The sequence below is a fragment of the Phasianus colchicus genome, chromosome 1 (assembly GCF_987193195.1).
Source record: "Phasianus colchicus chromosome 1, bPhaCol1.hap1.1, whole genome shotgun sequence".
NCBI classification, from domain to species: domain Eukaryota; kingdom Metazoa; phylum Chordata; class Aves; order Galliformes; family Phasianidae; genus Phasianus; species Phasianus colchicus.
The window spans coordinates 136940610-136954426 of NC_143436.1; the positions used below are offsets into that span (position 1 = coordinate 136940610).

At 39.4% G+C, this 13817-nt stretch overlaps 2 protein-coding genes across 6 annotated transcripts in view; one reads left to right on the top strand and one right to left on the bottom strand.

The window, feature by feature from the left end:
• LOC116236511 (pinopsin-like) overlaps positions 1-13219 on the top strand; it is an 81721-nt gene extending 68502 nt beyond the window's left edge. Inside the window, exon 5 of the mRNA XM_031605169.2 lies at positions 12970-13219. Coding sequence (XP_031461029.1) covers positions 12970-13194 — 225 coding nt within the window. The 3' untranslated portion in view covers positions 13195-13219. The remainder of the gene's footprint in view (positions 1-12969) is intronic.
• Positions 5652-13817, bottom strand: part of ST6GAL2 (ST6 beta-galactoside alpha-2,6-sialyltransferase 2) — a 50688-nt gene continuing 42522 nt past the window's right edge. For 4 of the 5 annotated variants that reach the window (XM_090128067.1, XM_090128097.1, XM_090128075.1 and 1 more), the window contains exon 6: positions 5652-10649. In XM_090128067.1, the coding sequence (XP_089984193.1) occupies positions 10381-10649 (269 nt within the window). In that variant the 3' untranslated portion in view covers positions 5652-10380. The remainder of the gene's footprint in view (positions 10650-13817) is intronic. The other variant, XM_090128088.1, reaches the window with a different exon arrangement.

Consider the following 13817-nt stretch of genomic DNA (forward strand, 5'->3'; position numbering starts at 1 on the left):
CCTTTTGGATTGATCCTGAATGCATGGGTGAATATACAAGAGGAAATGGGGTAGGCAGGAGAGCATATTGAAGATGACTAAGTAAACACATACATTTTTAAAGAGACATTTTTTTGTTATGTTTTGAACTTTCAGCAAAACGAGAGTTATTTCAAAATGATCTGGAATCTCTCATCACATATTGCAGTAGTAATAGAACCTTCATTTCTTCTCATGAAGCATAATGTTACTATAGGGACCAGTAAACTTATTTCTGCCTCTGTCAGTCAAGATCCATCAATCACACTGCAAAGCTCTAAACAATTCTGACCTACTGAAAATGAGAAAATAGAGGCAGGGTCCATTTTCTTGCTGTTCACTAAGGTTCTTTGCCTGTTCTTTTTTCTCGTGCTGCTTTAGGAAGTTCTTCTTCCCTAAGTTCCTTTTAGATAGGAGGAAATAACTTCACATATGATGCCATTTTGTATTTTGTATGTGTTTTAGTAGCTCTATTTAAGGGCACTGAAGAGCTGGCTTGAGATAAATATGACAATCAATCTTTTTTATCCACAGCAATAAACCCTGTTGAAAGCATCAGTTCTCTCTTAAAGCAATGTGCAATGAAAACATAGTAGTGTTGTTTGTGCACTGCTTTCATGTGCACAGCCAGACTCCTGGAAATTCAGAAGTCATGCTTGTTACATTGAAGTATATATACAAGTTTCTCCAAATTTGTTTCCTCACACAGAATAACTATTCCCAGTTCATAACTCCTGCAGCTTTGGTCTCTGGTTTTGTTCACTTTATGATAGTACATTTACACAAGCACTTATCTCCAGAGTATTTTTAAAAGAGAATTATTTGAATAGTACGCTATATTTATGAAAATATGGTAATATTTCTCAGATACTGAGCTGTGCTCTTTTGTTTCTTCCTTCTCTGCTTTTCTACCGTGGAACAGCTTTGTTAGCATTACAGTGGTAACAGTTTATTGATTTGTTTTTTTCTTGTCTCTACCATTCTTGGGATGCTCCAGCTGCTCATTAAACTGCCTAATGGCCTGGTACCTCTGTTCAGCCCCATGCATTTTTAAAGTCTAAATTAGGTCTACCAAATAGCTCATAGTTTCATTTGTGTAGAAGCGCTGAAAGTTACTGGAAAATGACATAGCATCTCTGGGGAGGCATTTTGCTAGGGAAGGAAAATAGGGTTGCTTGATCCAGAAGAACACTTACGCTTCCTGTCCTCTCTTCTGAAAAAGCAGACTCAGAAACAGGCCCTAAACAGAAATTTCCCCACCTTTCCCTCACGGTTGTCTGTCTTATGTGCCTCCTGGTTCATATTCATCGTAGGCAGAAATACTGGGTTCGGGGGTAGCTTGTAGTTTGTAGAAAAGGTGTGTTATGCTTCTTGCTATCATGAGCCAAAAAAATCCCTCCTACTGTCCGTCTTAATCCAGACTGTAAATACTTTAGATCAGGAATTCCATCTTGATCTACAAAACATGGGACAATTTATAAGTCATGAACTCTTGAGGCATATTTATGTAATGTTTATTTGAACTACTGTAAGAATAACAGAACTATGCTGACACAACTTACTTGTCATCTATATAGAAAACAATCCTGAAACCCCCAGCCTCCTTCTATTTTCCCTTGGCACCTCACCCACACAGAAGATGTACCTGCTGCTCGTGGTGGCAATGGTGAGGACATAGGCAGCACGCTGCATGCAGCAGCACTCCAGGATTGATTCTGGAAAGGGAAGCTGTTTGGAAGGCAGGCCAGAAAGATATTATAATGAAGTGCAATCACAGCCAGATGACTGGGAGCAAGGCAATTAACAGCAGCTGACAGCTTAGAGTCAGCACTGACAGCATTTTTTCCCTCCGGCTGCTCCCATAAAACCAAGGCAGATGTGGTATCTATTGCCCACTCTCCTGAACCCCTCAGGGTTTCTGGAGTCTTCTCAGAAGTGTATAAGGAGCTGTGGCTACAACAATTATCCCTTATCTGTCAGCATCCTGCAACCAGTAGGATATTTGATCTGCTTTTGTCTACATACAGAAACAGGTCACCAGAGGAAATGGACTTTCTTATTTCAGTTATTGTAGAGACAGGTAGAAGCACATGGAGGAAGTTTTTCAGAGAGTAGCAATGAGATACTGACTCTGCTGGCATTAGAGTTTACTAAATTTAATTCATGGGAGAAGAAGTCAGTTAATGTTTATAACTCTACCTTTGTTGTTCATTTTAAAATTACATCCCACAACACTAAGCCTGGCAGCAGCAAGAGAACAAATGAGTTGGGTTCCTCCCTAAAAAAAATGCGCTATAAAAAAATAAGAAAACAAATAGCCCAAACAAACTAAGTTATTATTAGGAAAAAAAAGCATTTCTTCATTTGCATCTGCTGCAGCTCATCTTTCTAGCTTCTTTTATTCTGCCCTGATGAGGTTGCATCTGGAGTACTGTGTTCAGTTCTGTGCTCCTCCGTTCAAGAAAGGCAGGAAACAGCTGGAGGCAGTCCAGTGGAAGGCCACAAAGTTGGTGAGAGTTCTGGAGGAAAGGCTGAGAGATGTGGGGCTTATTAGCTTATGAAAGAGAAAACAGAGGAGATCTTCTGACTGCTTATACATATCTAATGGATGGGAGTCAAGGGAATGGGGCCAGGCTCCTTTCAGTGGTGCCCAGTGACAGGAAAGAGAGGAGTAATGAGCACAATTTGGAACATAGGAAATGTCATACGAACATAAGAAAAAAAATACTTAGGGGGTGACAGAGCTGCCCAGAGAGGTTGTGGAGTCTCCTTGGAGCTGCTCAAAACCCACCTGGATGATTTCCCATGCAACTTGCTGTAGGGAACCTGCTTTAGCAAGGGATTAGACAAGATGATCTCCAGAGATTCCTTCCAATCTCTACAATTCTGTGATTCTCTCTCCTTCCTTGCTGGGTTTCATCAATGCTTGTTTTTCCTCATCCTTCCCCTGGATTCCTTTCCTCACTTGTGTAACTTTTAAGATCCCAGATTTCATCAGCTAGAAATCCCCCCAGTGATTTGTCACAACCTACATGTATGCTGTCATTTCTCTAGTGGCAATTCTGCCTCTGGGAAGAAGAACCCACAGTATTACTGCATTACAATTAATTCCTTGTGAACTTAATGCATCCTTATACATCAAACTTAATATGCGTTTGCTTGAATATTAGCATATTTTTAGCAAAAAAAAAAAAAAAAGGACATGCATTTCCAACTTGCCTTGGGTAGCAATGCATAAAGCTTGAGCTCAGGCTGTACTTAACTTCCACTTAAGTGCACTATCTGCAGTAAATTGCCACTATAAGAAAGTAGAATCTAAATATATATATAAAGAGACACACATTGAGTAGATATTAGGGTGCAGCAGATACATCCATGCCATTCTGATGAAACAATCAAATTATGACTCACCAGTCACCTTGAAAAGATCAAGATGATGAAAGGGAAACAAGTGTTAGTGGACTGTCCATATGACTGTTTATCCTGATTGATGATGCTGGCCTACAGTAAATCACTGCTTAATCATAGCCACAGGTGCAGTTCACTGCAGCATGTGGTGGGTGTGATTATAGCAAAATACTGTCTCCTCCTTAGCTTTATGTAGCTGACTAACAGTTGCATGCTGCAGTCAAGACAGCGAATTGGAGCAATCGTCCTCTAAGATGTGTCACATCGCAGCAGGCAAACTGGCAATAGATATAAACACATCAAAATGCCTGTGTGAAGTTCTACATGTCAGAGCCATGCTCCTTTGAGCTGCTCAAGTGAAACACCACTGATTTCTGTGAATAAATACAAAAGGTGTCTCCTTCAAAAATACATTGTTCAGAAACGTGAAGTCTGGTTTGGGGACTGAAACTTGAAAACAAGTTGCCTATGAAGTTACTTGAGATCCTGTCAGAGAGATAGTGTCACACCTCTTCCACAGCTGTCACTGCTAAAGAATAGGGAGTACAGCAAGATACTTGCTGTGCCCAACACTTTATAGTTCTTGGGTTTCCTCTCCCATGTCACAGACAATAGAATTTACTGAGCATTTTACCATATGGAAGATGGTGACCTTAGGCTTTGTGTGTTTTTAGGGAGTTTTTTGATGAAAAAAGAAAGCCTAGTAAAAGCAAAGCTGAAGTATTTGAAATAAATCTCAGCATTCAGTTTATCCCCTCACGTAACTAGGTGTTCTGAGTTTTCTGTGAAGTGTTACTTGCAAATTGTGACATACAGTGATTATCCCCTTGAAGTCGCCTACTGGGAGATGAACTGCATGATTACTGGCTGCCAGGAGTTTATGTGATGGCAGTTTAATGTTTCACTGATGTGCAACCAGGTTTATTGTAGGCATGCACTCATTGCGGTTATCTGGGGTGAAAAGCCCAATTTCAGCACTGTGTAGTGTCACATCCCACCCATGAAGGAGGGAGGGGTGACCAGATTTGCAAATCCCCCCGGTTGAATTAAGATGAAATGACACTCAAGGTCTGTATGTATGAGAGAAAAATGATCAATGATTATCATATGTATGTTGGCTCTCCCACAGTTTTATCTACCTAAGCTGTGTGGTTTTATAGGGAACTCATGTGAGCCTTGCATTAACAATTTTAAGATAAAAAGAGAAATAAATAAATAAAGAGCGGGAGATGACCAGTCCTGGATCTGGGCCTGCCAAGAGGAGTGTTCCGTGTGCTGTAGAACCAAGAGAGGAAGCAGCAGCAGTGAGAACTAGGGGCAGCAGCAGTGAAGAAAAAGGACTGGGCTGGCCCTCTCCTAGCCCTTTTTTATATTATCAAAGCAGAAACAGTTGGGAACAGCCTCCCCTAGCCCTTATTTGGTACTGTTGGCTCCAGTTCCAGGTTTGGTTGAGACATGAGACACCAGTCAAACCAACAAAGGCAGCACCAGGCCCCCTCCCATGGTTGTCCATTTCTTGGGCATCATTCTGGACCCTTCCAGGAGTGGTTGGGACATCAGTCCAAGGGACCCTTGGCTCCTCCCTTGGCTTAGTTGTCTCTTGGGCTTGTTGTGGAGGCTTGTTCTTTACACATTATTCAAAGACTACCAACGCAGTGTAATGTCACATATTTAATGGGAGGAAGCAGACTTGTAGTGGTCACGTTATATAGTTTTTCATCACAAATCGAATGACAAGTTATGCTTTCCTTTGTTAAGTTGTTTTTCACTTAAATAATAGTTAACAAAGAAGCCTATTCTTGCTAAGACATAATGTTGGATTCCTTGAATGGATGGCACAGCTACTTACTTAGTTTATTAGCATTTCAAGTACAGCATCAAATCACCAGAGCATGACATGCTTAGAGTGCTTGAACATCCCAAGAAATGAACTGCCAAAGGTATAGCAGCATAGTGTGTCTTGCCGGGTGAATGCTAGAGCACCTGATTGGGTAGACACATTCATTTAAGGATAAAACTGCCTTTGCAATGTTCCCTTGTTTTCTGTAGTTTACTGAAAGCTAATTTTCAGTCTGTCAGTCCATTTCAATTTGAGATCAGTGACAGTTACATTCCCTGTTTTGCTGTCTGCAGTTCAGTGTCATTCATTCAAGCCAGTATGAAAAGACAAGCACTCTTAAACAAATGAAAACCAATGTTTTATTTACAGGAAAAAATCTGTACACTGTGCATACATAAAAATATACAAAATCATAATAGAAAATATAAAAAGTGTTAAAATGTATACAAACACTGCTTAAAAATGTGACTCCTGTAAAATCTTAAGCTTTGTTATTAGAGTACACATTCATTTAAAAAAATCATCATACAAAATAATTCTCAAAGCTATTAAAAAAGTACACAGTCTATATTTGAATAGTTCAATGACTACATAGTGTAAGAGTGATGCAATGATATGGGTAAATGTAAGGCTTTTACACACAACTCTTATTTCAAGAACAAAACTCTGAATCTGATCGCTAAGCCAGAGAGAAGAAATTTGCAGTATCAAAGCTCATTTAATGATGCAGGCATGCCCAGACATGGGCTACTTTAAATTTCAAACAGTTAAATCAGGTATCCTCCTTCTGTGTGAGAGAGAGGATAGCTTCCAGGAAAGAGTCGGGTGCTCCAACTACAGGTTTCTGAATCACCTACTTCAAAAAGCAATTTCATTTATTTAATACGTGTCAACTTTAAAAAGCATGTCAGGAAAAAGAGGACCCATTTATTTTTGCAGTCTATATGTTTGATATTCCTTTCATGGAACACCTGTGTCACTGTGTAAGTGGCATTCTCCATCCTTAAGAACTGCTGAGGAGGAAGGGAATGAAAAAAAACCACTATGAATTGGACTGGCCTACCTTTGTTTGGAACTACTTGGTTCAACCCAACTTTAAAATGAGTACACTCAGTCTGAAGAACCATTTAGTGTATGTAGATACTACTCTTCATTTTAGTAAAATGTTCTCTTGGTTTTGTTGACTTTGCCAAGAGGTCGATAGGAACAAGCTCCAGAATTTGTTTTTCTGTACAGAGAGATTGTGGATCACAGTGTGTAAACAAGCTCTTTCTCTCTCAAGGTACAGTTTATTTTATTATTGTAATTTCCCTAACTTAACCAGAGTTTCACTAGCATATAACTGCACAGTGAGGTAAAAAAAAAATAAATTAGTATTCAGTAGTTTAATTAAGAATTAAACTGAGCTGAACTGTGAGTTTATGCCCAGGTAAGCTTTAGAACTATAAAGGAATGGAACAATTAGTAATTTATCTATAGCAGAAAGATTTTGGCTCAAAATGAGGCAAAACCTGTCCTAACTTTTCTTTAATAAACAGAAGAATACCTTGACTTAACCATTCAAAGGTTGAATGCATAAAATGATAGAGCACCACATGTCAGAAAGGCTAAAGAATTCACAGTGGAGCTTAATGAAATTCAAAATAAACTCAGCACGTTTACTTAAGATGCTGGCTGTGTTTCTGCTTAGTTTCAACTGAGTGCAACTTTAGTCCAGGGCACAGAAAAGGGGCTCTCTGGCTTTTGAAGGCAATTTATTCCTATTTGTCAATAAAACTCCACAAATTTGAAACCTGCATCATTGTACCAAGTCTGAAGGGAGCCCAGGTACCAACTAACAGAGGTGTTTGCTTTGCTGATGGCATGTGTCAAGAGCTGAGTCAGTGCAAACCTCCCTTGTCTTGGTACCATTCCTCTCTGTTAGCATGCAATAGCCACACAGGAGAGCTATGAAACCATGTCTACAACTATTTCCAAAAACCCTGTGATTTGGGTGGGAAAATGCATTTCCTTTCACATTGTCTACATTTAGTAAGTATCTATAAACAGGACTCTCACGCATCACTGTTATTAAAAGACACATGGATTCAGTGTTACTACACACTCATTGCTTCAAGTTGACTGGATCTTTGCCCTTGTGAAGGACGGTGAAATGCCCATAAATGCAAGAAATACTTGGTGGGCTCTTATGAAAGCCACCAATGCCAAAACCACAGAGAGTGTGAGCACTGGTGATAGCAGCACCTCTACAGGTCCTTCATGTTCCCTCTTCATTTCCACCCCTTCCCCTTTTGCACAAAGTAGAGGAGAGCCCTCGGTTAGCAAATCAGTTGTATTTGCACTTGCATCAAAAAACAAAGGACAAGAAAGACAGTAGGGGAATAAAATCTCTTTAAGCAGTCACCAGCTGTTTGACCAGAAAGACCAATGTAAAATCACAGTGGAAACCAGTGCTACAAAGCCACTCTAGGGATCCTTGAGTTTTCAAGAAGATGGGGATCACAAATTGGTCTTCCACCCTTTGCAAGCAAGTAAGTGCCAGCAGCACAGCTCTGTGGCATCTTCTGAGGTGATGGTGCCACAGCATCCACACTGAACTTATGGTGGAGCAGTGACTGCTATATAAATCAGAATACATCAAATTCTCCTGGAAACAGTTGCACAGATATCTCCAAAGGTTAAAGAGTGCCAGCATACCAGCAAAGAAAAAAAAAAATCTGCTGAAAGGCCTTAAATGTGCAAAGTCCAGTACACTGAAAATATGCAGCTTGTCTTCTGATGTCTCACACCTGGGTCTACATCATGACTTAAATGATGCATTAAGTAGGTATGATAGCACTTGTTGCATGGAACTCTGCAAAAAACCACCTTGCCTTGTTCTGTACAATTGCTATGCAGACAAATCACTGAAGAAGTAATACAACACAATCTTGCTGTGGATAGCTGAGTAATGCAGTTAGTATTTTTCTTAATGGAACTCAGAGTTTGAGGTTAGTGGTTGCAGACCAAAGTGGTATGCTTTTTTTCAGAACTTGAGAATTTCCTGCTTACAGAAAGTAGCACAGTTACTAGTCCTAGAAAGGTAACCATCTCCCTTCCATTACACACATGTGGCAGCTAACCCAACATGCTGGAAAGGCAGATCAATTCGGTAGTACTTGCTCAGACTTCAAATGTTTTGCAGGCACTTTACCAAACATATGAAAAAATAGAATAGTAGGTTATTTATCCTCCACAAGATTAAATAATGTTATTAAGAATAAAAGTTGCTGACACATCAGTAGCTAATATATCCAGAGTCTAAAGCTAACATAAATAAAATCTGTTCCTTTTGAATTGTACCAAAATGATTAATGGACACAGTTACACACATAATGTAGAAGGACAGTTTTTAGACAATCTGGACATATTTTCTGTCAGCGAGAGGAATCTTAGAGGACCATAAGGCCCAAATTAAGAAGCTACACGGGAAAAGAAAGCTTAAGCCCTATGTAAGAGATATTCTTCCCTTTTGAGGAGAAAAAATCATCAGACCCAAAGAGCAGAGAGAAAAAAAAAAGACTCTGTGCTGACGCTTACATTGCTATCCAAGTGGAAATAGTCATTCATACCATTTGCACACTTAGTGTCTTACTGCTGCATAAGACAAAACACAAAAGATACTTTCCAACACAAATTCTCTGTTGCTCTTTTCAGTGCCTCTTTGAACTGTCTGCCTTTTCACTGAATGGACATGAAGAGGATACAGCTGTGTTTTTCTGTACATTCTTTTCTACTAAACTCGATCTATGGGAAAGGGTACAATCATGAAAAAAAAAAAACCAACAACACCATCAAAGGAAAGAAAAACAGCATGCAAAAATCCTCCTGCCATTCAGGAGGCAATCTGAAACTGAAGTCTTTATATTTTAGATATCTTAACGTTCAGGTTGATTTTCAGAATTGCCTTTAGAGAATGTTCTCATTGTGTGTTATGAAGGAAAATATTAAATTATCTCCACATGCTGTCCACAGTCAGTTTTTTTTTTTTGCAGGCATTACAGCTTCTCTGGGGTACAGCTTTTCCAACATCCAGTAAAAAAAAAAAAAGCTGATATCCTCCTCTTTTGTCAAACAACTCCCATACTTTCTTAAAAGCAGTAACTTGTGAGCAAATGAATTTGATTTTGATCACAGTGAAATACCTCACAAATGATGTCTGTAATCCTCAGTGCTATCTTTGCTGCAGAAAGGTGAGCTCCCTCTACATTTGCCTGCAGTGCAACTTGTGTTTGCTACACAGTGTCCCTTGGCTTTCTCTGGATAGTTTTTATCTGTGCGTAGTGAGGGAAGGCATCATTTCCCTCTCACTTACACCCTCTTTGTAGGCCTCTCAGGGAAAATCTTTTTCTGAACAGGCTATCAATACGTTTGTTGCTTTCTACAGAAATGAGAAATTTCTCTTTTCCCTGTGCCCCGCTCAGTGTGAGCAATGGGATGTGACACCAAGGGTACATCCAGTGATTTAACTGATTTAGCTGCGTGTTCTGCCATCTACATCTGCACTGACATCATAGCCACCATAAGGCCTCCTGTACAGTTAGAAGCCTGCGAGTGAACCAGTGTATGAGAGGAATTAAAAGACTCCTCTAATCAATGAATATTCAGCTCAGAGTAGCAATTACTTCATTCTTGGAGAGTGTGAAAATCCCATGGAGCCATGAGAAATGCTGCATTGTTCAACTGGCAGCTCTGTACACGAGCGATACAGGCTGCTATACAATGCCAGATCTAACAGTTAAATAAGTTCATTTAAAAAAAGTTACAATCTAGCATATGTGGCATAAGAGACCACTGACGAATTCTGACGGTCACACCCACAACAATACATTATATTTCGGCCTAAGTATGTCCTCTGCACCTTTTGTAAGCTAAGCTTTTTGTTTTCTTTAACTATTTGCAAAGCAGTAATAAATACTCAGGCTCAGAAAAGAAGTATTTCTCATGCCTGCTACTTAATTACAATTTAAAGACTCAAGACTGGATTGGTCTAAGATACATTTTTCAAGTATTCTCTCCTTGTTTATAGTACGACAGTAGTACCTTATTGCACATTGTTTGTGAAGGACTCTCTTCTACAAGGGTGGGAAATTATTTCGTTCCGGGCATTTGACAGACTTGAACCCTGGCAAAATGACCTTCCCCTTTCGATACAGATCATCCTGCAAACCTTTGTTCATCCTCTGCACCAACAGCTTCTCATAGAGCAGTGGGTGATAAGCCCCTAAGGTACAAGCTGCATCGTAGTAGAGTTCGTGGTAGTGACATAGGTCGGTCTGTCGGACTGAAGGGATGTACTCGTACACGTGCACTTCGTTACACATGGACATCATGATGAGGATACCTGGAGCAAAAAGTGAAAACAAGAGTGAACTTACAAAGACTGTGATCCCTACAGAGTTGAGAAGGCAGTACATGAAGCATAAGGACAGAGTAAAAGGCCTGTAAGTGCTTGCATAGCATCAGTCTGCTTGAGGGAGAAGAGTGCTCTCTCCCACCTCCCTGTTTACCCCACCCTGTCCACAAAATATCCCACACAAGAATCAAGGATCTAAAGTAGCTGTGCACTAAGATTTTGAGCCAACTGATGACGTTTCATGGTTATACTGTATATCATGAATTCTTGAAATTGTTTACCAAGACAGACTAGGTATATGCATTCACTTGGACAATTCAGATTACGCATACATGCAGAGCAGTTGCCTGATGTTTTTAAGGAGCTTTTCTTTATATTTCTACCAAACACACAACTAATTTTTGGCCTCTCATGCACAAGAGATCTAAAAAACTTTCAGTTATTCCCTTTCCAGCCAACGCTGTGCTTTAAGATATATTTGTTTTGCAAACGTTTACATACATTTTTATCTTCAAGGCTCTGGAGAATCTTACTATTTGCCCTTTCTTTTCTTTGTATATAATAGCAATGAGAAACAAAAACTGAAAAATGATCCAGTATCACCCATGTTTCTTCACTTGACAAGTTTTGAATGGTTGCTTCCAAACATTGGCAATATTGGGATACCAATGTAATCATTGAAACATCTACACCTCATTACAATGTTGGTCTTTTTGGGCCTGGAATTGAAGCAATTCCCCTTTTTCCATTCACCTGCTTCTCTATAGTCAGAAAGACATTGCCAGGAAAGCAGCCATCTCTGGCAGTGTTCAAGAGGCATCTGGACAAGGAGCTGCGAGATCTGGTTTAGTAGCTTGTGGTAGCAGTGGTAGTGTGAAAACAGTTGGACTAGATGATCTTATAGGTCATTTCCAACCTTGTGATTCTATGATTCTCTATGATTCTATGATTCTAAGTACATGCAAAAGAAGCATCAACCCCAGAGTTTCTCAGAATTTTCTAGTGGGTTTCATGGAGGAAGACTCAGAAAGGTGAAGTCCCTCTTAGAGCAGTGTCTTCAAGAGGAAAAACCTCATTCCACCTTCTGTTCAGCAAGGAGGAACCTACAAAATACTAACTCACTCTTTCTTGCCATGTCTGAATAGCAGACAATCACCTGCACGGTCAATAGCTGCATAGAAAGACCATAAGGAAATGTTTAAAGCCCCTATTTAAAGCCAGCTAAAGGTTAGCTTTAACCTTATGTGCACTCCTAAGATGCTGTTGTTACCCTCCTTAATTCCATGGCTTGGGATGAAAAATAAGACCAGCAGAGGATCTGGAGGGAAACACGTGCGTAGGCAGAAGGTTTTTTAGCTCTGAGAGAAACTTATATGTTGCATTTGCATATTTTTAAAGGGACTAATATGATATATTGATCAACAGCACTGCCTAAACTGCAATACTTTCACATCAACAGTTTATGAGAACCTTTTCCATTTTATACAACACATGAAAGGAAAATGACTGCTTAAGCCGTGGACAGCAGTTTGTTGATTCTTTTTTTTTTTTTTTCTCTTTTAAGATGCAGGTTTTAAAATCAAAATATATAGAAAATTTATTGAAACACTTCTTGCACTGCTGGTAACCGCATCTGTTGAACATGACCGTCAGCTCTCAGAGGAGACAGCTGGACTAATTCTGCTCATTTTGCAAATACAAATGAGGACTGAAGTCACTGGGGTTTTTTTTTCATTACAACAGTTTTGGAATCAAAAAGCATCAAAGGTGTTTTGGATAATTGTCAAAAGTGAAATGAATTAACATAAAAAATTATTTTGCTTCTTTAATTAAGCAAAGCTGTTTTCTGAAGCTCAGTTTGCAGTTTGGGAACACAGAGATTTCAATGGCTTGTTAATGAAAAGAACCTTATGTTCTTCCTGCTGTGTATCATTAGATTATCAAAATGATATTTTTCCCCGCCTGATGCGTGAAGTAACTGAAAACCAATTACTTCTGTGATTAAATCTTCTTTTATCACAAATAAAAGGCTCTGAAAACATCTCAGATTCTTCTACAGCTTTAAAATCTACAGAGCCTATGGCCTTAGAAAGGCAAAGCATATCAATTTCAAAGGAAAAGTCCACAAATTTAAGTGAACTTTAATCTTGAACACCAAGATACACAAATTCAAGGTGAAAAAACATCTACTTTCAATTTGGGTAAAAAGCACACGCCACACTGCCTTGCCTCCAAACTCTTACAGAGATGTCCTATATATTTAGCCTGCCTAGCAACTATAACTTGAATTGTTTGTTTGTTGTTTCAGTTTTACAAATGCTTTCGCCTGCTTTTCCACTGTGAACCTCCTTCCTCAACTGATGGAGAGCCCACCTGCCACTCCAAGGTAACTGTTATCCAGCTGAATCAGAGAACAGACGGTGGAAAGTTGTGCAATAATGAACCACGTCCAGAAACAGACAATAAAGTCACTTCTCTCCTGCACCCAGAGTCAGGCCTGGAGCCAGCTGCAAAAACTGTACCACCAGTGTAAGAGGAAAATTGATTCTGATGAAAAATACAAGCCTTAAACAGAAAATGTTTGATTTCACTGTCATATTACCCAGCTAACCTTAAAATTACTAGAGGAAATTGCCATTTGTGGGATAAGAAAGCTGTCAAAAACAAAAACTGGGACTCTGTTATCATTTCCTTAGTAACAGTAAGGATGAGCACATCACTGAAGGTATGGTTCAATAATGACAAAATTTCAAGCAGTATCATTGACTTTCCTGTAAATTAGTTAATGGAGCACTCAGAAGTGGTAAAGTTTCAGTTCTCAGTGACCTGTGGACCTGTGCCCTCCAGAATCAATCTAAAAGATATGGACTATCTAATTTAGCTCCTTGCTTTTCCTATGTCATTCTATGCAGTCCATTCTTTGTGGTTTCAGATTAGGTAAATCAGATAACTTTAATTTCTGGCAGTCAATTCAAATATTTTGCTTGTATTGGACAAGGTTGTTTTTTGGGATTAAACGGTGCCTCACAGGGCTAGTTTCTGAGTGGTAACAGCTAATTTACAGCACATCTTTGCATTTAAGTTTAAGGTAAATGAGCTGGAAGATGAGTTAAGACAATGCCCCATCCTTGGAGGAGCTCAAAGCCGGGTTGGATG